Here is a 27,020-nt window from a genome sequence, read left to right as displayed (position 1 = left end):
CGCGCGCGTGCACACACACACACACACACACACACAGCCTTTGGACGGGCCCATTCTACCCCCATGGCCAAAATGCACCCCCTCCTCAGCCCAAGGGTCACAGAAAGCAGGCCTCTGTCTGGAGCTCTGCTGGTACCCACTGGGACCCCACAAATATCCCAGATATCCCTGTCATTTCCGGTGCCATGTTTGTTTAGAGGAGGAGAAGGAGGTGCTGCTGGGAAAGAGAGGCTCCCTCACAGCAACACACACACACACACACACACACACACACACACACACACATACACAGGGGGCCAGCATTCAGCGTAAACACATAAACGAGCCTCCAGAAACACTGAGAGGTGTGTGTTCTAAACCTAACACACACACACACACACACACACACAATATCATCGCAGTACACAGAACCTCTGTTCATTTCCAAATAACAGAAGTGCTCCCTCTAGTGGACAACAGTGGTACTAACTCTGCTGAGGTCAGTATATGCGGTATAAAAGTATGGAGGATTTAATATGAACAGAGATTTATGTGTAAACAAAACTCATAGACTGCATGTGAAATATTTTTCATGGACTGATTATGCTCTGTATCTATATGAATTCATTCAGATGTAGCCAGGCATCAGAATCTGTTTTTTTATTTATGAAATGAGTGTGTAATTATCTTTTTTTTTTCTTCTTTTTTTTTTTTTTGCATCTACAACATACAAGCACATAGGAGTTTCGACACGGACGTGAGGAAATTCATCAAAAAATCTTGCACCTTAATAATATCTGCAGCATTCATAATGGGGTGATGCATCAGCCTAAGACAAAAGAAAGTTTTAAAAAATCACCTTTTCAGTGTTTCCCATAAGCATACAGTTAAGGTGTTTTCAGGCTCTCCTCTCTGGATGTAGTATTATTCCTCCATCTGGGCGGGAGAGGGTGGAGCAAAGGGACGGGTAGTGGGACGAACGGAGTGTTAGATAAAGTAGATGGCGATGGAGGAGGAGAATTTTCAGGGAGGAGTAGAGGTACATCCAAGAGGGAACCGGACTGAGATATGGGAGGGAGGAAATGTGGGCGTCGGTCCCTCCTCATATACCACACCCCCTTCTCTGGACACACCTCTTTATGCCCCACCCCTTTTATCTTAGATCCCGTCTCCTGCTGGGTGCCGGCCTTTTGAGACTCTCTCATATTGACAAAGAGGCGGTCCTTCTCTCCGTCCGTTATACCCAAGCTCCGCAGCCATTGGCTGAGTCCAGCATCCCCGCCTTTAAGGTCCACGATCCTGTCTGGCTCGCCACACACCCCTTCACCGTTTATCTTCCTCCTCCATCTTCTCCTCTGCCTCGTCTCCTGTCTTTTAGTCATCCCTCCATCCTCATGCAAGCGTTCATCCTCTGAAGGATACACCGAAGTTCTCCTAGACTTTGTCCCCCTGCCTGGGGTCCTGGATGAAGCACTAGACTGTCCCCTGCATTGCCTGTTCTGGGGGTCGGTATCTAAGGAGAGTCTTTGCTTGACAGTGTCAGTGTGTAAATTTAGAGGGGTTTGCCTGTTTGCTTGTGCTGACGTGTTTCCATGGGCGTGTGAGGGTGTGAGTATATCGATGACCTGGAAGGATTCAGCATTAATCTGAGTGTTTGAAAAACCATAAATGTGATATGGAAGTGCGCCATCGAGCGTCTGAGGTGTCCGGTGGATTGTGTCGGGGAGAACGGGAGTCGTGTGAGAGTGAGTCAGGGAGTCAACTGGAGCTTTAGGTCTTTTTTCGGTATCACACACCAGGTGGTTCTTCTGAGGTTGAGTCCGAAAGTGACTCTTAGAATCGGTTTGCGGAACTGATCTTTCATTGACACGTGACCCCGGGTCGTTCCGCGAGACGCACGACAGCGACTCAGCGTTCTCCGGACTGTTGCCGGGCAACACAGCCCTGGACCGGTGAAACACGGCACGGAGGCGTCGGTGGGGGGGCAGGCTGGCCGACTGCCCTGCCAAACCGAGGGTACGGAAGAGAGGCGGGGGGCGGAGGCTGATCGGCAGCGGCTTCTCTCCGCCCGTCACGCGGATGGTTCTGGAAACCGTGTCTTCCTTCTCCTTCACCTCTGTTGGTTTCTCAGTCCTCAAAAAGTCAGCCCCAGGTCCAGATGACCAGTGAGGGACCGGCTGGCCCATTCTGTGGCTGTACTGGAGTCTTGAGTGCACAGGAACTGGGAACTGTGTGAGCTTTACCTATGTGATTGAAGCTGTGGATTCTAAGTTGGAGAAATGAGAGTTCATTTAGAAATAAGCTCCTTAAATGCTAATATATTGGCCACTGAAATGCCATGCATGTTTTTCAAATCAAAAAGTAGTGTCTGAGTGGGTGATATGTTGATTTGCTTCTCAGTTATGACTGTTCTGTCTCGAACCCTGAGGTGAGAAAAGAGTTTGATTGGACTAGTTATAAGCATATTCTCAACAATTTCATGAATGTCTTAAATAGTTTCCTTTATGTTTAATTCATGAGAGGGGTTAACAATCTGAACCCATTGACCAAAGAGTGGCGGAGAGAGAGAGAGAGAGAGAGAGAGGGAGAAAGAAAGTTGTCCCACAATTCTGATCAGAAATAGTAACAAGTCACAAAGCGTATTATTAGAGGACGGGATGGAAAAGAAAGATGGTCGGGAAAGGGAAGAAAAGAGAAAGGCACTAACGCAGACAAACAGCTTCCACATAAACACTCCACTCAGCACTGCACTGAAGCCACAAACCTGAATAATAAACGATTAAACATGTTAAAATAGGTAAAAAACAATAATAAAAAAGAATACTCACAGTGTTATCCTTACTGGTGACCTGTTTATCTTTATTAAGGATGATCTTCTTTTTTTCACACTCTGTCTCTCTCTTTCTCTCTGCCATCTCTCTATCTGTCTGTCAATCCTGCCTTTGCAAAATCCCCCCTCTCTCTCTCTCACTCTCTCTCTCTCTCACTCTCTCTCTCTGTCTGTCTCTCTCTCCCCCCTTTCATCCTGTGTCTCTCTCCAACATGAAAGCTGGTCAGCTGCTGCCGTTTCTCTTTCATATCTCTCACATCATCAATTATGAAAGATGGACAAATAAGAGTACTGCAAAGATGGTCGTCAATCATATTATTACCCAAATAATGTTGGATATGCATTTAATTTCAGATTTTGGCATCTAAAACAGGGCCTGCAAGTATTGGACCTTCTGTTTGCGATCCAGAAATCTTGGTTTGGAACGTAGAAATGCAAATATAATGGAATTTGAGATAGATATCCAGATAAATTTTGAAGATTTTAAAGATGTTTCAAAATATACGTATCATTTTATGTATATGAAACTAACCATGCCCTGCTACCTACTGACCTATTTATCTGACGGTTGCATGACACACGAACGTTACGAAACTCTGTTTAACTGTAGGTGTGAATGTGAACGCTGAGAGGCGCTATTCATTGAGGGGAATCCTTATAATAAACTTCCCGAACTGCAAGCGGAAGTAGTTTGAGCTCGGTGGTCGGGACGACCAATATTCTACGGTAACAGCGCTCAAACGGTAAGATCTTTAGTGATTTTAAAACCGCTAAATTAATTTTATGTCACACACGGACAGAGACAGGTACGGGAAAGTGATTCGGTAGTGATTTTGTACGAACGTGAGGTTGTAGTGGACAGATAAACTCGTGCATGGAGAGAGACGAAGAGGAAGCCGACAAAGTCACATTGAGGTTATCCGAGGAAAAGACGAGCGCAGTTCGAAAATACGCAGTGGGATTGCAAAACAGCTCCAACGGGCTCGAGATTACAGAAAAAAATGTTTTGCAGATTGATTGATATTTCTTCGTAAACCTAAAATCCGTTTCGAATAATGTTGGATAAACGTTTGCTGTAGTAATCGTGACATGTTTGCGCTGATACAGTAACTTATTTGGGACTGATTGTTAGAGAGTTATCTTGTCGTCAGAATTCTCGAATTGTTTTAAACACCGCAGATTCGTTTGACTCAAATCAGCAAAAATATATATACATAACATACTTTCGGTGGCGTTTAGAATGACGTTTTTTTAAATATAAGATTTATGGATTTTGAAGTTTTGTAGGCTTGCTTAGGTTGTAAGGCTGGTTAGACTGATAGCTTATTATTTCTGTGTACAGTGGACTCGTTGAGATATAAAGGTTTTGAACTTGTCGTAAATATGTTCTGTTTTATAGCTGTAAATGTTTATGTGCTAGCCAAGGCATTGTATTGCGTTTAGAGAGTCAAAGTGCAACAGCTTGAAAATTACCCGGACTGAATGAAACCCGGTCGGAGCTACCAGGATGAGCGCCTGAGATAATTCAGTATATGTTATCAGACTGTGTCAGTTTCCCCAAACGTTGTAAGAGAAGGAAATGAAGAATGGCAGTTATGTAATTAGCCCTTGTGTGTGTGTGTGTGTGTGTGTGTGTGTGTTCTCAGATGGCTACCAGGCTGCTCGTGAGGAGAATTTGGACCTTCTCTGTGAAAGACATTCGCTACCGCCTCCCATCCTCTTCCTCAGTCTTGTGCTCTTCGTCATACTCTACCTCACTCAGTCCGTCATCAGCTCCCCAATCTTTCCTGTCACCCTCTCGCTCTCTGCCTCGATCCCTTCCCCTCACCTCACGTCGAGAAGTCTCTTTCAACGTGCAAGACCATGAAGACTTCACAGAGAGAGTCATTAACAGCGAGTTACCTGTGCTTGTGGACTTTCATGCACAGTAAGTACCTAAAAAGACATGCTTAGGGTAAAGGAAGACATTGCACAGTAAGTACTTAAAAAGACATGCTTAGGGTAAAGGAAGACATTGCATAGTAAGTACCTAAAAAGACATGCTTAGGTTAAAGGAAGACATTTCTATAAATCCAGTGAGGATCAGCGTACTGCTTTGTTTCACAGGGAATTTGATCTCTTTTCATATAGGGCCTCATTTTCTCTCCAGAGACCGAGGGTCCAAACTAACATGCCCCAGACATGTTCCGTGAAGTCTTTTCTGAACTGTCCTAAGCTCTATGGGAGAAACTTCCCTAAGCCAAGCTGTTGACAACTTATTTACACTTTTTAAAATCCTCTTAAGCTCTTAAGATTGGCTCAAGGCAAAAGACTCAAAAGACTCAAAGTTTCCATGCTATATATATATCTACATATATATATATATATATATGGACACACAGGTGAGGTATTATTATCTTAATTATATATTTGTGGAAATAATCGACTCATTAAAATCACACATCCTTATGCAGGGCTGGAATATGTTGGGACTGTTTTGAAGTAGAATATGATGCCTCCTGTCAGTCAAACACCGAGCAGGTTTGTCTTCTTATCTGCTCCAGCTTCACGGTACAGAATATCTTGGGGGAGATTTCTGTTAATCTTTAAACTAAGAAAAGAAACCGTTTCAGGTAAATGGGCCGACACAGCTCTCTCTGGAGAGAAAAGGTCCGAACTTGTCATTGTCGGTAGGATCTTAAAAGAGAGCGTTAATTGGCAGCCAGTGTCTGTGTCGTTGCTAGATATGAGAATGTCCTGACAGGGAACAGTGGGTGATTGCGGAGAATAATAATCCGTGCGCTCAGACCAGAGTGAAGCTGCTCTCAGCTTAACCGGGGAAAATAAAAGTGTCTGTTTCTAAGTGTCCTGGCCTGACATATCATGCAAACCGATAACGATGCCCCTGCACTGTACGTTCAGAAAGGACGTGTATGTATGTATATGATTATAAATAGGCACCCGTGGGCAGTGAATATATGAAGGGGACGCTGGCTGGCATGTGTCCACCCCGTCTGTAAAGGCCCGTGGGGATGAGTTGACGTCGGGACATATGCATGCTTTCTGAGATTTCACACTAGCCTGAGTGTGTGGAGCTTTTCTGGGCTCACGGCTGGCGGGGCACGTGTGATGTGGTATTTGAATAAGTGCTCTGTGGACCTGTTTTTCTTCGCAACGTCTGTCTGTGTATGTATCATATTTGGTAAAATAAACCCCCAAAGACAGTATCTTTGGGTACTTACAGGATGCGACTTGAAGGACTGCTGGATGCTCATTGAGTAAAGATCTATAGACCTCACAGACTTCTAAAAATATCATTTATGAAAGCCCTCTTTGAATTCTTTTGTTGTTGTTGTTTAACTCAAAAATGATCTGAACTGTTTGTGCATCCTCCATGTATTTATCTAAAACAAATCGTATGGACTTTCAGCATGTTCCAAACTGTTGTGTAAATCTCACGGATCACCAGAGAGAAGATGAACTTGACCACAGACCCCAACCCCCCCCCCCCCCCCCCCCCCCCCCCCCCCGTTGAACCACACAGTCCGTTAAAACACGCTGTGGCAGCTTATGCTGGGTTAGAATTGCATAATTGAACTCAGTTCTCCTTGTCTTTCCTCCATGGCCTTGACATTTCCCTCTCATACTAACATTTATCCCTGCGCTGGGCATGACCGGAGCTGTCTGTCAACACAGCCTGTGTTATTGCGTTAAATGATAATTGATTTATCCACTTGCGTGGGAGTGTGTAACAGATTGTGTTCTCTAAGGTATTATGGTGTTTATTACAGAGTTATACAGAATTAAATGACTTAGAAATGATTTAGTCACAAGTGGTGAATTAGATGATATTTGTGTGTGTGTGTGTGTGTGTGAACTGTTCGAACTGGCTTGTTGTTAAGGGATTTTTTTCTGTAAGGTCCTGGTCAGGTTTTTTTTTTTTTTTTTTTTGGAATAACCTCAGATGTTTTTAAAGTTTGCAAAACGAGCAAAGTCTGTTTGCTCAGTTCAATCAAATTTGTGATAATTTGTTTATGTTTTCATTACTTTTGAACATAGTTTAGCTGTGATACGCAAGTGTCCAAGCCTCGTGTTTTGTGGAACATGCTGAGTGTGTGTGTGTGTGTGTTTTTACAGGTGGTGCGGACCTTGTAAGATCCTCGGACCGAGGTTGGAGAAGGCCATTGCCAAGCAGAAGGGTCGCGTTGCCATGGCGAAGGTTGACATTGACGAGCACACAGACCTGGCCATTGAATATGGGGTAAGAAACAACATTTGGCTAACACAGCTAGAGATGAATCCTAGCGCTCAGTTCTATTCAGACATTCATCGAGGGGGCACGCTATTCAGAGAGCATGTCACGTTTCATTTCTTTATCCTCTCCATGTCATTTTTTTTTATACTGTTTCTGTTTTTATGGTGAGGCGATCAGTGTAGCTTTCTGCAGTGTTTTTTTTTTTTCTTTCTCTCTCTCTCTCAAGTTCTGTTTATAATTACTGCCTTCACACGGGCCTCACGCTAGGCAAAACGCTAACTTAAACTCTGGGGGCGTCAACACTTAACCGGGAACTAGAGAACTGCTTTTGCTAAATAAATATCGTCTAAAATACTCACTACGCGCAAAACACGCAAGCAAAGCGTCTTGAGAACGAAGCAACCGGATTATTTCTTTTATTGTCTTTAATTAGATATTGATTTGAATTTTGACAAGAGGTATGAGAGGTCGAATGCCGGAAATGAAGGCCCTAAAAGTGAGCAGACTCTCGATGGTTTCACCTATGGTTCCATTTTCGTTTGTTCTTTTAAGAGATGTTTTTATCCAAAGCGACTTCCCAGACAGGCAGAATACAAACCAGACATGTAGCCATTGCAGAGCTGTCTGTGGCATGAGCGTCAGTATTAGTTCAGTGTCAGACCAGGTACAAATGCAAGGAAAGTTGAAGGAAAGTAAGAGAGTGAGTTACGTTTATACAAGAGTGAACAACAGACAGATCCAGCTCTTAAGTGTTAGATTTTTTTTTGTCTTGATGACATTGATATTTTTTTTAAATCAAAATTTAAAGTTAAAATTTTGAATCAAAAATAAAATATCAGTTATTCGGTTAATCAAATTGTGATGAACTTTAATATCATCCCATTCCAGGTGTCAGCCGTTCCCACGGTGATTGCCATGCGTGGCGGTGATGTCATAGACCAGTTTGTGGGGATCAAAGATGAAGACCAGCTGGACTCCTTTGTCAAAAAGCTCATTGGACAATGAACTTTTCAATCAAATCTCACTAATACCCCTCCTCTCTTTGTATTCCCCATTCATTACCAGATCCAGTTTACAGCACTTATCAGAAATATTCAGATGACTAACTGCTCATCCTATCATCTCAGCTCCTTATAAAACACACACACACACACACACACACACAAATACACACATATAGGAGATACATACTAGGACTCATCTTGAAACTCTTAGTTTCAGAGGTGTGTTGTGTCTCCATCTCTTTGCTGTTTGACGTTTGTGTTTGTATGTGTGTATATCTTTTCAGCCTGGCACACTGTATCATCACACATCATCTTTCCGGATTTTTCCCTCATCTATCTGTCAGATAGTAGCCCCCCCCTTCATCTAGGCTGATAGAAAACCTATATTGTCTAGGAGTTTATTCAGATAGATTGTATAATGTACAGCGACTTAACTGTACTTTACTGTATCAAAATCTTCAGTGATAAGAGCCTAAAGGAAACCTTTTGGAGGAAAATGTTTGGTGGTTACAGCTCTGCTTTGGATACGCTGTCTGCAGTTCCTGTTTTTGTCCATACGAGGGCAGCCTTTCTCCCACATTCAAGGCGACAGTCATTTTACACCATTCTGCCTACCAATGTGAGAGAAGAGTGAATGCGTGCGTGTGTGTAATTGAGTGACAGAGAGAGAGTGAGTTTATGTGTTTTCAGTCCGTTTCAGTCATTGGTTCCGACTGTGAAATTCAAGTTCTTTGGGAAATGTGAACACGGTTAAGGGTTTGATCTTAGATTTTAATCTCATTACAGTGTGTTATAAGACCAAGCGAAATAATAAGAAATAAAGAGGATATTATGATGTGTTACATTACTCGGCTGTGGACAGATCTCTGGCCTTGTCAGTGTGTAATGTAATGGGGCTGAACATAACGGCACTGAAGCAGACATAATTTTACAGACATTTCAGCAATGACTCGGTGGAATTGCTCTTAAGGAATTCCCTGTGTACCTAACAAGCATGATTCACATTTTAGTTCATTCTGTTAGTGAGTTCCTGACATTTTAGGACCGGAATAGAACTTTAATTAAACCCACTTGCCTCGCGTTGCAACAGCTTTGTTGTTCAGTACCGTTAAAGACGCCCAGTGCAGCCAATAAGCAAAAACAAAGTATAAACACAAATGCTAGTTTGATTGTGTCAGTCGTAAGTGAACAGGGAATAACTTCTATGTTTGTTTTTCTTTTTGGAGGGGGGGGGGGGGGGGGTATTAATGATACGTTCGTTCTTTTGAAGGATTACGTGCCTGAACTTGTTTTTCGCTTTCATTAAAATATGCTTCAGGGCGTGCCAAGACTGGGCCACGTTTATTAATGGCAAAGTCAACAGACTCTACGAAGCAGCTGCGCTAATGCAGGCTGTTTGATTAAAGCTCTCGTGGGTGAGTCTGCCCAGAGGTGTTGTCTTATCCTAATTCCTAATTCAAACAGTGAATGGCATGGAGTTTTAACTCCCTTGTATTGAAGACTTGATGCAAAGCTTTCGAAACATTAGTAATGTATGGTAATTTTTTTTTTTCTTATGAACGAGTGTTGCGGAACCTTCCATAACTGCTAGAAACAAATGTGATAACAACTTTACAAAACATCAGAACATCCCAAGATTTTTTTTTTTTACCAGTGAATCAAATACAACATTATACGTTTTAAGTATTTGAAGTATTTAAAAGTTCCAGGTACGACGCTGCTTTAGTTGATTAAGTAGGCTATGCTTAGCCCGGCAGTAATTAGCTTCATTCTCACCCCAATGTTAACAGTTCCATGGCATTTTGGGCAAAAACCCAGCTCAAACCACCTGCATTCAGAGAAGAATAATTAACTGACAGCTTGTTTTTTTCTCCTTCTTCTCCTCTTTAATGTTCCTACAACTACACAAACCTGGTGTCAGGCCCAGACAAGGACTCAGACAGCCATGTGTTGCGAGAGAAGCAGGGTGGAGACCCGAGAGATTTTGTCATTTACTTCTGCCGCGCAAGGTGTGTCATGTCGAAGAGTCGAAAACCACTAAGAAAAAAGATGTTTTGTTCTAGACCTTTCTATGAACTAAAATACATCAGTACGACTCCTGGAATCCGTTTGGACTTAAATCAGTTTATACAAGGGTTTTTGTAATAGCATGTATGTATGTGTGTTATGTGTTTACTGTGACAACATAAATAGCAGTTGGCTGGATGATAGCTTTGCATGTGGGACCGTAGGCCGAAAACGGAGGGATGGTTTGACGTTCTGTGTGAACGTGAAATTCACACATTCTTTACACTCTCTAGTGAGACGTTTCTATCGCGTTCATCAAGAGTTCAACCACCCGCAACGATTCTGCTCCACCCAAATCTCTCTCTCTCTCTTTCTTAGAAAATCCACACTTCCTTTACTGAATGCAGACTGATCCAAGAGCAGATAGGCCTAAAGCATGCTCTCACATGCAGCTCTGTTTCTCACACATTACACCTCTCCTTCCCTTTCGTTCATCTCTCTCTCCTCTTAATTTATCTGCCTGCTGTTTAGCCCCCCACCCCCCCTCTTTAATCTAATCCCTAACCTTCCTTCTGTTGAACCTTTGTTGTCTGTGGCTTTCTTGTAGGACCACATACTCCCTGCTCTATCTGTCTATCTATCTATCTATCTATCTATCTATCTATCTATCTATCTATCTATCTATCTGTCTGTCTGTCTGTCTGTCTGTCTGTCTGTCTGTCTGTCTGTCAGCCATGAGCCCCTCTGTTGTTAAAAACTATTTCACCTGAGTGGAAAATATCATTACTATCTGATTGATTCATCCTGTGTCAGTATTCTAAATCACCCCCTTTTGTTTTGTGTCCCTGTTCCTGTGACTGTAAATATGAAATTGCCTGGTTAAGTGAAAGCAATGTAATAAGACATACAGTGTATAATCACACCCCGGGTGTGCAGCCTCCTCTCCGTCACTCATCTCACTGACATGTTTCTCTTTCGCTTATTCGCTCACACGTTCAATCATTCACTCAGCACTGCCATTCATCATTTTATCTGGTTCCTCGAAACGCATACTGAGGCTGGAATGTGGGTTTGCGTAGCTGTTATCTGCTGTAGTTACCGTTAATGTAGAATCTGTGATGGCCCACCGCGGACCACGGGGTTCTCTCACCTGGCGTCGTTTTTCAGCGCGGTCAGAACGTATCGTTACCTGGACAACGTAAGTTTTGAGGATGGCATGTTTACCACGGGTTGCTTCCATCTCACACCACGCTGCACATAACAGCAAACAGACTCACAAATAACAATAACAACAACAACAACGACAGCAACAAGCTGTCTGTGTTTGAGAAGTGATTTTGGACAGAATCATCCGGAAGAAACGTTTTCTTTGGTACTGCGTTGCTGTCGTCCTCACTATCCCCACGTACCTGTCAGTGACTCAAAGAAGGGCTGTGTTTGTGGTCAGAGGGTGTCAGACGAACAGATTTGTTTGTCTAGGACAAGTCATGGGCTGTCCAAGATTACATATCATGGTGTGCTCTTGTGTAAAACACACCTTGTGTGTGCAATCAGTCCATCACCCGCCAAGAATTTGCTCTGTGTGTGTGTGTGTGTGTGTGAGAGAGAGAGAGAGAAACCTAGGTGCACTGAAGATCAATCTGGCACCACCTCTGTTTTAGTTGTTCAATAGCTTCTACTGGAGTAGTGTTTGTAAGTCAGGTTATTGTGGTAATGTGTGATAAGGAACATTCCTGTGTCAACTCTCAGTCTGGTGGGGCTTGCATAACACACATGACAGGACTGAGAGTGAAAGCACCTGACTGACACTCTGTGTTTGAAACACACACACACACACACTCTCTCTCTCTCTCTTTCTCACTCCAATTCGATTACGTTCAATTCAGTTTCATTTTCTTCTGCTGACCTTTGTCTGGTTCCAAAGTCCTATGTCGACACGATTGCCACTAAAAACATTGCAAAAACTATGACAAAGCTATATTACACTAGCAGGACATGTGGTAAGTCTAAGGGCACATCAATAGCACAGTGCGCTTCCTCTCTTCTCTATCTGCATTCCCCCCCCCCCCCCCCCCCCCCCAAACACACACACACACACACACACACATACACTCACACTCATTTGCTGATCTCAGTGGGCTGCAGACAGGTCAACAAATCTGTCATCCAAACAGTGTCTGAACCACGTACACTCCTTCTCTGACTCAGTGATGGATGGATGAGGTAAAGGAGATGACGAGAGAGCAATGGAGTGTGAGAGTGGTGTAACCCTACACCTCTTCCGCCCTAAAACAATAGACCACACCTCCGCTCCCAGCTGCGGTCGACTCTCTCTCTCTTTCTACCACTCTCTGACCATATAAGGAAAAAAAAAGACCAGAGGAAGCCAGTGACTGTTGAACAAACGAGGCAAGAGGGTGAACAGCAGAATTCCTCTAACACGCGCTCTCTCTCTCTCTCTCTCTCTCCTTCTCTTTCTCTCCCCCTCTCCTCTTCTCAAACTCCCAAAAGTATTCATATTTGTTTTATGTTTACAGTGCCCAGTCTATGCCACATACTTTGAATGCCTGGAGAGTGTGTGTGTGTGTGTTGCAGAAATAGCTGGAGGGACAGTGTGAGACCACAACATTTAAGAGGCCTGCTCTCAAATCGACAGTCTTGTGGAGAATAAGCTCGTGTAAGCTGTGTTTACAGTAAACATGATTCGTCTATTTAGAGTTCAAACATGCACGCAATGCATGCTGCCTCAGCACAATATGTCTTCTCAATATACCATCTGAAGACATGACATGGCAACACAGATCCATGGGACTTTGTGACATGACATGGGAACACACATCCATGGGACTTATGGAATAATGAATATGTATATTCATTATTCCATCTTTGAACTCCCTGTCTGTAACATACAGGGAATTCACACTGCTTAGCAAGAAGTATGGTAGGGTGAAATGCTTAGGGTTTTTTGGAGGGGGTGGCATTGGGGGGCTGGGTGGCGCGCGTGAGGAAAGACAAAATTACTAAAGAAAAGGAGGAACTCGTCTGTCTTTCCTTTTCAGCACATTCCAGAATTTTGTGACTTAACACGTAGCTTATCGCTGTTTCCTGTTAACTAATCACTGGGAAAGAGGGAGACAGAGAGAAAGAAAAGATGAAAACAAGGACAGACAAACAAATAAATGATCCCTCATGTTTGGTTCCGTTCACATCCTTTCTTTTTTCCTTCTTTTTTTTTTTTTTGTTTTGTTTTGCCCTTTGAGGTCAATTTTTTTGTTGCTGGTTTTAATTATTATCTGCCTTGGATACTGTGAGAAGTCAGCTCTCTATTTAAAGACATGGGGGGGCATAAGGAATTCATGAGTCGCACAAAACATCTTGGCGCACTCTGTCATAGATAATTTGCGAATTATTGGGAAAAGAAACCAAGAGGGGGAAAACCACCCCCCCCCCCCTTCAATGTGGCTCTGCTGATATACCCCCTGGTTAATTTAAGCATGCAGGAATGCAGCTAGAGCTTAAAGATGTGGTGTTTTTATTTATTTTTTTAATCAGCTTTTGCAGGAAACATTAGGGGATTTGATTGGCACTTCCTAAACACGCACATGCGTTAAGCATACACACACTGAGTGATTTGTCTTTTTCAGCCTTTTTTTTTTTTTTTTTTTTTAAAAAGAGAAGGTGCTCATTAAAAGGGTTGTAAAAAGCGAGCTCAGTCCAGTGAAAGTCAATGGGGTTCTGTCTCATTATATGGGTGCCATGATAAAGACACACACACACACACACACACACACTCTAAATATACACACTCTAAAGCGCACACACCCTGCTGGTCTTACAACAGACATGGAGCCACTGGGTCAACATCATTGTGGAAAGGGAGGGAGGGTAAAAGTGGCCATATTTGGTAATCTGTCTTTTTTCTCTCTCTTGCTCTCTCTCTCTCTCTCTCTCTCTCTCTCTCTTAATCCTGTATTCTTGCTCTGGCCTCTTGCTGTAGTTCAGTCAGTCAAATATCAAATGGTGTTTTTCATGTCAAGAAAAATCAAGGAAGTGAGTGATGGACTTGGTGCTATTTATCTTTTTCTCTCTCATCCAATGCAGTGATAGTCACAATGCAAATTAAGAGATTTCCTACGTAATGGAGATGTCTGCCTTTTGTGAAATATTCCACAGACATGAATAACATAAGAACCTCTCTCTCTCTCTCTCTCTCTCTCTCTTTCTCTTTCTCTTTCTCTCTCACTCTAATTGCACGGTAGGCATGACTGCAATAGTAGCAAATCATTGTTTAAAATAATAAAATAATACACATTTATAACAGTATGATAACTGACGTGTATGAGAGACGGGGCACGAGAAGTGACCTTTGACCCTTTGCTGAAATGTAGTCAGCCAACCAGCTGTGAGAGAGGGGGAGACGTATTGATTTTTCCACCACATTGCATGTCCCCTAGTCGTTCGCCTGAAATAATCCACAGCAGCTGAAATCTCCCATAAACAAATACAGGCACATACCTCTCATACCCAAACTCAACATTCCAACGACAGTTTGTCAACTTATTTTCCAAACCTTTTTTTTTTTTTCCAATGACCGTACCGTAAATTTATGGCCTACTTAAATGGGGGGTGGGGTGGGGGGGGTACTCACTTCAAAAGAGATCCAGTAAATGGTTTATCAAATTATCAAATACAAAGAGAAATATTTCATTGATAGACATGTATACAATATGTCCATAAAGGAAAGGATAGCCAAGGTAGTAGTAAATTTGTATGGCTACTCAGTGTAGGCTACCATTGAATCTGATAGCAATCAAAATAATGGTAATGTCATACAAAAATACGCAACTGGGCATGGCCAGTCTGTATCTTGGGAAAGTGAAAGTAAATATGAAAAGTAAATATTCACTTGAATGAAAGGATGGTGCTGGTTGAATTGAAGTTATTCAGAGCAGGAACCATATTGTTGTCATCATTTGCTCTGGTCTGCAATGGTCACATTATCATCTGTTTCAGAGTTCAGGATGTCTCTGTTCCAAGAAAAAAAAGAGAGAGAGAGAAAGAAACACAGAAGGTGAAAAAGTGTGGGGTCAAAAGAACAAGGTGTTGAATTACCTCATTCTCTTTCTTTTCTTTTAATGGATGAATCCGTGGTCTCTCCAGCGTAACAGTCAAGATACCCCCGGATCTTTCCGAAGATGGTTTATTTGCTCCACTTTGCTGTGTTTACCCACATTTCAATGCAAACACAAGTAGTATTTCCTTAAATATATTAAGGGGTGATATATCTGGAAAGACATTTGATGATTTCTGGCTCTGTTTCGAACTCTTATGTTTGTTGACCTGCATACAGAGTCTCATTTTCTGGCAGCATTTTTGTTTAAACATCACATTCCTTTTTTTGTGTCTCTGACCCCTTTTCACTTGTGTTTTCCCATTCCGCTTGTGTTTGTCATTTGTGAATAAATATTTATACCATCCTATTAAGCACCGTACTCACATAGACACTAGCACTGCTGGCGCGCGCAGGAATGCATCAAACTGATTTTTCTCGCCCCTGTGATCTGCTCCGTTTTCGAAACGTCACACACATATTCTGTCCAACCGGTTATGCACCAGTTCACACACGGCTATTCGTAAAAGTCCCTTATAACCAGGGATTGAATTACGGTGGGGATTGGGGAGGTCTGACCCCCCTGAATAAGATTTTGAACCCCCCCCCCCCCCAAAAAAAAAAAAAAGATGTAAAAATAACAGTTGGGGGGGGCGGGTAGTCGAAACATTTATATATCCTATGCCATATTGCCCTGGAGGAAAAGTTGGTAAAAATAACATGGGGGGGGGGGGGGGGGGGGGGTGTCGAAACATATATATACTATGCCACATAGAAGTGGAAAAAAGTTGACCCCCTCATTGTATAAATCGCACTCTGCTTATAACACTCTGCAATATTTGTGGTGAAACTTGACGTTACTCTGTCCTTCATTTTACGTTCTCACAGGAAATTTGTAATCGTGCTGAAATCGTTCAATGTAGTGTTTCTTACAGTTGAGAGAAATCCCTCTAAGTAAAAAACTGTTTTAAAATATGTTATAAAAAAACACAAATATAATATTGTATTGTCAGAAACAAATAAAATGAATAAACTATATAAAAGAAAAGACAGCCGATTCAACATATTAATAAATAAGAAATTAAACCCTGAGACGGTTTCGGATAACGTATTTAATTCCTAGCATTCTCTCGTAAGCGGATCTGTCCCGTTAGAAAAACAGACAGACGTGGATGGGTTTTCAGGAATGACACACAGGAAGGACCTGCGTGTGATGTAGCTCACTGAGTTTAGTGTGGGCTACTTATATGGTCATAAAAGACCTTAGCGCGCACATATTTCTCTCATTAAACATCCCATACGGTCCTTCCACCATTTCAGCTCAATTTCAAGTTCATTTTTGCACGGCGGCACTAACTTTACCAAACCTGAACGTCCTATTGGCCCTCGTCGTGTAGAATGTGAATGCACGATGCTGCACAATGAGTGGCTGTAGTGTAGGTAGGCGGGTTTATATGGTATAGTCCCTCCCTCTTTGGACCGCACCCCGAACAACTAAGCAAGGATAGAGTTCAACTGGTAGCCTAAGTGAAGAAGGGAGGGAGAAAGGTGCCGAGAGAGAAAAAAAGACGGCTAGAGACCGAGCAATAGAGAGGGAGGAAACGAACGCCAGTTTGAGTTCTCAGCGAGGTTGCAGTCGACTGGAGCGTGTTTCACTGCGACACGGACACCGACAGAGTGACTAAGTTCCTTGCAAGACACCCTCCGAAAATCGTCTGCACCTAAGAAGCAGGTAAATTAGTCGCAGTTTAGGGCACTTTTTTTAAACCCGTATTTCAAGTGTAAAGTTTCGCTGACTGTCGGCGTGGAGAAGTCGCAAAGCAAGTGCAGTGAACCAGGAAGGACGAAACACTGCTCCAGCAGTTTGCTGGGTGGGACCTACTTTAATTGTCTTGATTTAAGTCGAGAATTTCATCTAATCTTTCAGCATGCAACTCTCTCAGTTTGTTACACCTAGGCAAATAAATCGGTGATTTATTTCATTGTAAATTCCGACTCGGGGGTCAATACTGCTCTATAACCATTGGTGAGAAAAAAAAGCACGGCAAGTTACAGGAAGTGATTCGCATGAATGAGCTGCAGAAATGGAGGGAGCGGGTCAGAAGTGATTAGGTGGCCGACAAGAAGTTCTAGTCTTCACCAGATAAAGTTTTTGAAGGATCGGTTTTAGATGTTCAGTTGTGTGCCGGTGAACTCAGTGGTAACTTGGCGTGTCCGGTTGCTTTTCCGTCAGCCTGTGCGGTCAGAGAGGGCCGGTTCGCGCACACACACTCGCACGCATTACGTCACTCTTTGGTTTGCGGATTTTATGTGCCCTTGCTTCCCGTTCTGCGATTTCAATGACGTCTTTCGGGACTTTTTCTTATTATTTTTTATCTGATTAAAATGATGTTTTGCTGGTAATTGCTCTATAATTTTGCAAAGTAGGTCAAATCTCAGTTAAATGTCACCAAATAACATTAACCAACAATGGGTAAATTACTAACTTCATACTGAACTGTTATTTATTAGACGTGTTGTGTTACTCGGATCCAGAGAAATAAGATGTGGTAGTACCCAAAGTGGAAACCTCAGGGATCGCAGTTTGCTTGAACACGCACACCCTGATTTAGATCATGTCGGTACAGTGGACCGGGCCCGGAATTAGTCAGCCGAGTGATGCGCGATCCTCCGGAGTCAGAGCTTGCGTGTTCCTGGTACCGGCGTTGACTGCAGACGTTAGATTAATGCAAACCTTCATTTCTCTGTACAGGTTCAGAGCAAACACCTGATGATTTGTTGAAGTTGGGCGAGTATCTGAACTATGCCATCTGCTATTGGCAGATGTAGGCTATGCTACGAATCTGAACCAACTTGTTTACATTTTGGCTCAAGTTACCAGGGCTAACTTCATAACTTTTATATATTGAGAGTGTTTGAGACGCTTTGGAATCGTATTATGGAAAGTTTGAGAACTTGCGGCGTTTTCATTCGTACCCAAAATGTCCTGAGCCGAAAGATTGTGACACACCCCGTGCCCTACATATCTTCCGAGTGTCCCTAATGATGGGCCCTACATTATGAAACACGTTAAAGAAACGAAGAGAAAGACTCTGAACACAATCTTATTTTAGACTTTCCGCGAGGGAGGCTCGAGCGGTTTAGCATGTAGCCTTACGTGGTCTTGCGGTCAGTTTTGACAGTTGCAGAACTCAGCAGTTCTCATTCATTGTTTAAACCACACTGTGTCTCCTATCGTTACGTTTCAGCACGTTTACGTCATTCTGTCAGAGAGACCCATCATCTTTACATGTAATTTGTCGACATTTTGTTTTTGACAACAGAAAAACTCTCCTAGGCTCAGTTGCTAGCGTGTGGTATCCTGCCCCTCTAACCGCACTGACTTTCCGCAGAAGCATCTACTTGGTATATTATTGAGTATTAACTTTGTCATGTATCGCCTTTCTGAACGTCAATGGATGTTAACACCATCTTAAAGCATTCTTAACTTCAAAAAGGCAGCTGATCAGAGGTCTTCAGATAAGGAGGGCTTCACATTCTTTTAGGATATATTTCAAAGAAGGTTTCATGCAGGTGGTGTTATTGAAGTTTGAGTTGACCTGGATGTGTGCTTCAAACAGAGTGTAATTTAAACCAGAGAGAGCACTGCTGACCACTTGACTCAGATATCTTTCTCCAAAGTTTTGTTTTGTTACTTGCATCTCAAGGTTCTTTTTCGCTTTCCTCTCTGTCCTTATGTCACTCTCAAACCCTCTTTCTTCTTTCTCCTCTCTCGTTCCCTCCCTCCCTCCTTCTTCCCTACCTCTCCACCTCTGTTAATTTGTTGTTGTGATGAAGCAAATGCTAAGAGGACAGCTGGGTGCAGACACCCAAGTCAGCAGATCACTAGTCTGAACCAGAAAGAGAGACGGACTGAAAGGACAAACAGTTTAATCATTCACCATCTTGCTCTCCTTCCCTCCCTTCTCTCTGTTGACCTCAAAACCAGTGTATGCGCTAGATGCTAAACTGAGCACCATATACCAATACTGGGTCACACCATCCAGTTTAAGTGAGGACAGGCTCTTGTGAAAATAGGTGTGCTAAACACAATACCATACGTTTACACACACACCCACACAGTCACACATTCACACACATGTGTGTTGTCTTGCTCTCAGAGTGAGAAATAACACTGTTTGACCATGTTACCAATTTTAAAATCCTAGAACTGTGTGCAGTAAAGACTGTAAACGATTTCGGTCGGTCATCGTATTTTCTCCTTTTTAATGTACCATCTCTTTCGGGTTGGGGCTGAAATAAGGGGTGAACTGGGGTCGGTTTAAAATCAGTTGACAGACTCGCTCAACAATTTGGTCAAAATATCTGAAGTGCCTCCTACTCCCCCCTCTTCCTCCTCCCTGTCTGTATCCTTTTTTCTTCACGCTCTTTCTTGTTGCTTTTCTCCTTTTTTGGTCTCCCTCTCTGTTTCCTCAAGTAGAGGAACACACCTGTGATTATTTCTACAGAGCTCAACAATGGAGGGAAACGCTCTGCATTCTGGTCTAGAATCCAAACAAACAAGGACGCTGAGTGCTCTATGCTGTACTGAGTTTGGACATCCTGATTCATGGAGGCGATGAAGTTAAGATGCTAAGGCTACTGTTAGCATGGGGTTTGGCTTCTGTGTCAGAGACTTCAGTTTGTGCTTCTTGAGAGCATGCTGGGGAAAAAAAAGCCAACATGGTGATATAACTTCCTGTTTGAGAGGGAAGAAAAAGCAGGCACTTCAGAAAACAGCAGCGTTTGAACTGCCCATGTCTACTCCCATGTGGAAAAAACCATTTGCTTGCTTCCTGTAGTTTTGCTGCTGCTCTTTACTCTGTGGTGTGTGTGAGAGTATGTGTTTGAGAATGTGTGTGTGTGTGTGTGTGTGTGTATGAGTGTGAGAGAGAGGGAAAGTGTGTTCGTGGCTGGTTTGGTTTTGAGTATAAAACTGAACATGACAGGTTGATCTTTTGGCAGTGACTTAACAGGTAGACAGTGAAAGGATCTGAGCCATTCACATACATGTCAGAGAAGTAGATTTTGTTCAGGCTTGGGTGTGGTAGCTACACACCTGTATGCGTGTGTGTGTGTCAAGGTTTGGGCTTTTATAAGGACTTGGGCAATTGCCCAAAACCTGTAAAGTCAAACACTGTGCCACAGAGTTCTACAGTGATCATTTGTCACTGTATTCCAAAATGGAACCTTCTATTGTTCACACTCTGTTTTAGATTTTTATCCAAGTTTTGCTTCAGCGTCTTAAAGTAACATGATTAGTCAGCTTCGTTAGTGGTTATTCAGAAGTACTCTGAGCTGTACTTTGAGTAGGTGACTTCATTTCCACTGAAGTTTTAGCGGGAGAATGAGCTATTACCTTATGAGCTATTGACAGATAAGCAACAAAAGAAGAGAGTAATAAAAAAAAGGAGTGGAGAATATCTTTCTCAGAGGTGAAAAAAAAATGGAGAGGAAATATGAATGCTGTCAGACATTTTGTTTTTCTCCACGTGCTCTGTAAGATTTTTTTTTTTTTTTTTAGCAATTTGAACCTCAACAGAAACCTGCAGCGGGAATAAAACAGAAGTGATCTTGCCATCCTACCCTGCACCAACATTCTTTCTCAACTGTTAAAAAATATGCTTATGTAACCGTTATCTAATGGTATAGTTCAACTTGTTCTGTAGGCAGTTAGCATCCTGTACACAGCCTGTGTTTTTCTGCTACATTTTGGTTTTAACTTCATTGGTCTTCTTTTGATGTCAGTTCTCGTGTTGAGTCGAGAAAAACAAGACTAACTGACACAAAAGGAATAAGCCCTTAAGTTTGCAAATGTGAAACTCTAACAAGCAACAGGTTCTCTGGGGAGTGGGGTTTTTCTTTTCTTTTTTTGTATTTTAAACATAAATTTCAACACTGGAAGGGAGGGGGCTTTCTCCCCCCCCTCCCTCTTAATGTCTTTTGACATTGCTCAATAATTCACACAACAAAGTCCCACAAATGGCAAAATAGTTTTCCTTCTTTGTCATTTTCCTCTCTCTCTCTCCCTCTCTCCCTCTCTCTGTACCACCCTCCTCATCTCTCTCTCTCTCTCCATTTAAAGCCTAGAGATACTTTCACAATTCTTTGATGAATTTAAATGTGCAGACCTTCCCACTTCCCCATTTTCTCTCTCCCTCTCCCTCCCTCCCTCGCCCTCTGTAGTTAGAGAGAGAGAGAGAGGTGAAGTCAGGACCAGTGAAATGGATGGAGAGATAAACCGACAAATACAGGCAACTGGCACATCTGCCCCGAGCAGACAGTAGCGACAGTGAGTCTGAACCCTGTCGCATCGAGGACAGTAAAAGAGCCCGGGTCAGATATGACGGGAGGATGGATGGATGGATGGATGTATTGACCCCTCTCCGTTCCATTAATAACTCCCGCCTGTCGATGAAGCCGTTCTGTATCGTCACGGCTTTTCGCCGTGTGCGTTTGGAGAGGATAAAAATTCAGCACCTTATATAGCTCCCAGTGCCCCACTGACATAAATCAGACTCACATTTCCATTCCTCTTATTATTTGCTGCTCAGCTCAGACCTTGGCCTGCACAAATCAGGGAGTCACTCAGCTGGAATGGAATGAGAGGGAAATAGCAAGGAAGATGGGAGAGGGAAGGGAGTCACGGAGCAGCAGAAAGTTCTTGGCAATCCGTCCTTTCTTCCTCTCCTCCCTCGTTCTCCGATGCATCGCTTCCTTACTTTGTGCCCCCCCCATTCCTCCCTCTCTGAGGTTTTTTTTTTTTTTTTTTTTTAACCCCCACTGCAGGCATTTCCTCAATCGATATCAGATCAATCTGGATCGGAATCGAGCGTGGAATTCTGGCCGCATTCTTGTAAACACTAAGCTGACATAATGGTATCTGAACGTTACCTAAATTAGACTTGCAGGAATGTGACTTTTCATAGTTGTCTGTCAGACTGACGGTTGACTACTTGTTTGCGTTTGCTGCTATCGCAAAAATAATCCGATTTGCGTCGGAGGAAAACAAAAGTATACTAAAATAGTGAGAGCAGTGAGTGGTTTCATAGCTCTGTGGCTTTTTTATGTGGGGAGCTGTGACAGCTGGAGAGGGTCTGGTTTTGGCGTAGAGCAAGGGTATGTGTATCTGACACCTGAAGACTATGGATATGGACTTTGCTCAGAAGGAAATGAATCAGGGATGGGGGGTAGAGAGAGATTTTTAAAGATGACACTTGCCCTACAGTTGGATCTTATCTCTGTCTTTCTTTTGCTTTCTCACTCTAAACTGCTTCGTGCCTCTAGAATGTCCGATCATTTTGCTTTCATACTTTCGTGTCCTGACTGTAAAATGGCAGAGAACGAACGGGTGGATATATAATTAGATTTCTTGTGCTCCCAGAAGATTGAAACTGTGTCATTGACTTAATTTGTTTGGAGACAGACATTGTGTGTGAGGAGGTCTTTAGTGTAAGCTTTTTTCCTAAAAGACCCACTGAACGCTTTTTAAAATGCTTGTTTGAAGAGTTGTGCAACCAAATGTAATAATTCCTTAGTAAATAATTTAAGGAAAAAAGAAAAAAAGTGGATCTTCTTTGAGTCACAGCAGAGAAAGAAAAAGCTTTATGGTCTGCGTTTGTTTGGACCAAGTAGGTAGTGTCATGACCTATGAGGTCAACACATATGATACGGATGTGTTTTTGTTATTTAATCCATGAATTGACAGTGGTGTCACTTAGACGGCTAAAAACATGTTGATTCCTTTTCAAGCCTTTCTTTTATCCAGCAGATTGTGGAAGAGAATTTATTAAGCTTGAAAGTTATGACCTACAAGAAGGGGAAGTCTTGAAAATGGCTCATACCTAGCATCGAGAAAAAAAAAAAAATCCCACATCACGAGCACCTTTGTGATCACGCCTGTCATACTTGTCATGAGATCAAAAGGATTTTTTTTTATTTATTCAGTCTTCTTCCTGTTTTGTTAACCATCACTGTTCTGTGTTGACTGTATAACAGATGTCAAACTACTGCTTGGCCAGGTCATGTGACTTGCATCCAAGTCTGCCGTGTGCTTGAGCGTGTGTTTGTCCATGCCCTGCACTCTTAACATAATGGGTCTTCAAGTGCTCCTCTAAATCTATTTGTTTTTAGTGAGAGACAAGACAGCAGTGTGAGCCCCCTCTGTTTTTGGCTTATGCTTTTGCAAGGGCCTTGTCTTTAACACAAGAAAACTCGGTTGAGGAACTGTTGTCCTTTTGACGGGCTCAGTCATTTCTCCGAGGTAAGACAGGTCTCAGAACACCAGCAGCTGTGTGCCAGAAAGGATCTCCTCTAGTCAGACCTAAAGTTGTTTAAAATCGATTTGAAATATCGTTTCTGGTTCCCAGAACAGAAGGGCACTGTGTTAGAGAGAGGTGCTTGCACATTCTCGGTCAAGTGACTGTCCCAGACTCATCACACTGAGTCTGCTTACACACCGTTCCGAAAGGGTGGCGCTCCGGGGATGAGGCGTTGTTGGTGGATCTTGAGGGTTAAAAAAAGAGAGGGGGGGGAAAAAAGGAACAGAAACTGGGAGAATTCTTTTTGCTGTCTCACTTTCTCTGATAAGGCCCTCAGTAACGTTGGAATGTGACCCTGAAAGTCTGGATAAACACAAGGGGGAGGGTGGCGGCTTGAGAAGAGAGAGGAGCGGAATTCTGTATTTGCGGCTGAGAGGGTTTTGAGCTGACAGAGAGGGGAACGAGAACGGGGATAATTTTAGGGGTAACCATTCCCCCCCTCCCCGCTTTCTCGTTAGATTGCAGGAAATGGGAGGGAGTGGTTGTTGTAGACTGGTGATGATAGTCAGCTGTGGGGGTCAGGGCATTTTCGGGACAGAGAGGCGTTGTCTGTTGGAGGTCGTGAGAAGAACGCAGTGTCGCTCGACCCCCGTGCGCCGTTTGCTCTGTTATGCGTTAACGCGTAGCAGACCGGCGCGAAGTGTTTTTGTCGGAATTCTCACACGCTTTTCACAGTAGCATCACTGTCCTACAACCGCCACTCAAAACTGTATAGAATTTGCAATGAGTGACAGATGTTTGGCGCTCGCATGTTCCGCCAAGTCTTTCTCGCAGTGGTGCAGGTAAATCTAGAGTACAGAAGCGTTAGCTGTGCATAGTACTGCAGTAATGTCAGGATAATAATGCAACTCATTATCTCTAAAATCACTTGTAAATTATTTCACTCTCTATACAACTGAAAGCCGATCCTATGGCAGTTATAGGAGAAAAGAGCTCAGCTCGCTCTAAAAGTCGAGTCCGTCCCAAACTTTCTTCTCCGAAGTCTTCAGTTTCATTCCTGCTCGGCTGGCACAGGCACGCCCACTCAGGGTCAGACTAAGGTCCAAAGTTGTAGAAAAATGCTGTTAATTACACAGTTAAATGAATTTATTCCTTAGTACAATTACGTTAGCATAGAATTTGGCTAGTAACTCGCTAGTTTGAACGTGAGGAGTAAAGAAAGTGCAAACCCTAACTCCCTGACCTGCCTTGTTTAAGGGGGGATGTTAATATATGACGCATTTGAAGTTTTTTATTTTCAACTACAACTCCCAACTGTCGTCTAAGAGCACACCATTGCTCACAGTGCCTTTTAAAGCATATTCTCGTAGTCGGTGATGCATTGTGCTCCAGTTGCATCAGCATTGTGTTCATTTGCGTCGGAGAAGACCGAGACTCCATGTGATTCGGTACATCATGTTCACATAATTGCCTTTATGCTTGGACAGAAGAGCATTGACGCTTATGTAATCATGTGCTCCGGTAGTACTTGTCAAGTCACTTGCTCTCCGTTTCTGTGGCTTCAGCGTTTAGCTTTTGATTAGCGACGAAGCGTGAGAAAACTGTACCAGCCGTTTCGGTCGTGTTGGGGCCTGACCGTGAGCTTTTTTTTTTTCTTCTCATCTCTACGGTGTCTCTGTGCGATGTTTTTAATAGAGGCTACAGTATATCCCCCAGGCTACTTTGCAGAGGGAAAAAAAACACGGACAAACTTTTCATTGTGTTCTCATGCTAATCCGACTTGACAGCCCCCAATGAGCTGAATCTACAACCTGTACTTTAGGAACTTGTCGTCCCATTAGGGATTCTCCGAGGCGCCACCGTCCTCAATCTCTCCCCAAACCCACAGAGAGAATCCTCCACTTAAATTTTACGCAGCTCGAAAGTGCAAAGTGTTTTGCCGAAGATTGTTTCTCAACCATGTAATCAACAAAGTCGTTTCCAAAACCCACTCATTTTCAATTAAATGGTCAACACATGTTGTACATTACCACAAATGTGTGTGTGTTTTAGGAACTTTATGACTCGGCGAGATATATAGGCGAGAACTGATTGAAAAAAGGTCGCAAGCAGCTCGTAATTTCATTTGCATCTGGAGAGTTTACCAGCGCTGGGCTTTAGCCCACTGACGTTAGTGTGTGCGTTTTATGAGATCCTGGTTTACCCTAAGCTATTTCTGTGTGATGGGCAAGATCTTTAAAATTGACCCTTGCATTCCTCGGGGGTTGTAAGATAAATGAGCAGAGGAGACTGTAGGTCTGGTTTGTGTTGATACCCTTTGGATCGTTAGCTTTTAGCTTTAGCTCATACGTTGGTAACGTACTCTGGCTTGTGAGGCGAGCAACTTCGTTCTAAAGATGTGGGTTTAATTAAAAGTTTTATCAGACTCAGGTTCTCCATTCAAGAGAGAAAACTGTTTAAACTGAGATCCTCAAAAATAGCAATTTTTTTTTTTGGTCGAGACCAAGTTTCTCATGTGTAGGCCATTTGTTCGGGCCAACTGGTTTAAAATGAAAACAAGCTCCTCTAAGGTCGATTGTTTTTGCATCGTCTGTTGATATTTTGACTGTTTGATGATATTAGGGTACTGTCACGATGTTCCGACTGTACATTCTCGTTCATGCGAATTATTAGGTTCGTTTCCCTGGCCTTTCTCCAGTCTCGTCCAGTTTATCCTCAGGACACGCAACACATTTCTACTGCAATCTTGTGCTAACAAACTTAATTCAGTTTGTCTTTGGCTGGCTGAATTATGTGTCGAATAGTCTACAGTATAGTCTAGAACATGCCATTCATGAGATTGCTAAGGCTGAAAAACACATTCATCTGTCGCCTCCACTGTTCACTGTTCAGTCATGCCAGTATTCTTAATACTCACTCGTTCCTCCCTTTTTCTCTTCTCCTTAGCAACCATGTCGGATGCAGACAAGTTCCTGTACGTGGACCGCAACATGGTCAACAACCCACTGATACAGGCGGACTGGGCCACCAAGAAACTGGTATGGGTTCCGTCGGAACGCCTGGGTTTCGAGGCCGGCTCCATAAAGGAGGAACGGGGCGACGAGGTCATGGTGGAGCTGTCCGACTCCGGGAAGAAAGTGAAGGTGAACAAAGACGACATCCAGAAAATGAACCCGCCCAAATTCAGCAAGGTGGAGGACATGGCCGAGCTGACCTGTCTGAACGAGGCGTCTGTGCTCCACAACCTGAAGGAGCGATACTATTCAGGGCTCATCTATGTGAGTGTGTTATGCTTCTCTCGCTCTCACTCTCTCACACACACACACGCGTTCATTCATCTCCCTTATAAACTTAAAACACAGGGAGGCAAATATCAGATGCAATTATGTAATTTGGAGCCAAAATCTTCCTCGTTTTGAGTGACAGTGATATTCAGACTTTTCTTCCAGCCGTTAAAATAACAGACATGACTGCTTTTCAAACGCACACGAAGGCACTGATTAGCTGATTCGGGTGTGTTTTTGAGCAGAGATGAGAAAAAAAAAAGCTGACTGCA

The 27,020-nt window shown here is 43.0% G+C and overlaps 2 protein-coding genes across 4 annotated transcripts in view; both read left to right on the top strand.

Annotated features, from left to right (window-relative positions):
• Positions 1-3,484: 3,484 nt before the first annotated feature.
• txn2 (thioredoxin 2) lies at positions 3,485-8,157 on the top strand. Its single transcript, XM_030793773.1, has 4 exons — positions 3,485-3,552; positions 4,456-4,736; positions 6,926-7,049; positions 7,932-8,157. The coding sequence occupies exons 2-4, from the start codon at positions 4,456-4,458 to the stop codon at positions 8,046-8,048; spliced, it is 522 nt and encodes a 173-aa protein (XP_030649633.1). The 5' UTR covers positions 3,485-3,552; the 3' UTR covers positions 8,049-8,157.
• An 8,548-nt stretch (positions 8,158-16,705) lies between these two features.
• LOC115829568 (myosin-9) overlaps positions 16,706-27,020 on the top strand; it is a 36,175-nt gene continuing 25,860 nt past the window's right edge. For all 3 annotated transcript variants that reach the window (XM_030793704.1, XM_030793702.1, XM_030793703.1), the window contains exons 1-2: positions 16,706-16,896; positions 26,411-26,742. In XM_030793704.1, the coding sequence (XP_030649564.1) occupies positions 26,416-26,742 (327 nt within the window). In that variant the 5' untranslated portion in view covers positions 16,706-16,896; positions 26,411-26,415. The remainder of the gene's footprint in view (positions 16,897-26,410; positions 26,743-27,020) is intronic.

This window comes from Chanos chanos, chromosome 16 (genome assembly GCF_902362185.1).
Source record: "Chanos chanos chromosome 16, fChaCha1.1, whole genome shotgun sequence".
Lineage (NCBI taxonomy): Eukaryota > Metazoa > Chordata > Actinopteri > Gonorynchiformes > Chanidae > Chanos > Chanos chanos.
This window is presented reverse-complemented; position numbering and strand designations above follow the sequence as displayed.

Bases quoted from the DNA above. Each gene is read 5' to 3' on its own strand.
- txn2 (XM_030793773.1), top strand. From the start codon at position 4,456: ATGGCTACCAGGCTGCTCGTGAGGAGAATTTGGACCTTCTCTGTGAAA. The intron at 4,737-6,925 runs GTAAGTACCTAA...GTGTTTTTACAG, and splicing joins CTTGTGGACTTTCATGCACA to GTGGTGCGGACCTTGTAAGA. The intron at 7,050-7,931 runs GTAAGAAACAAC...ATCCCATTCCAG, and splicing joins ACCTGGCCATTGAATATGGG to GTGTCAGCCGTTCCCACGGT.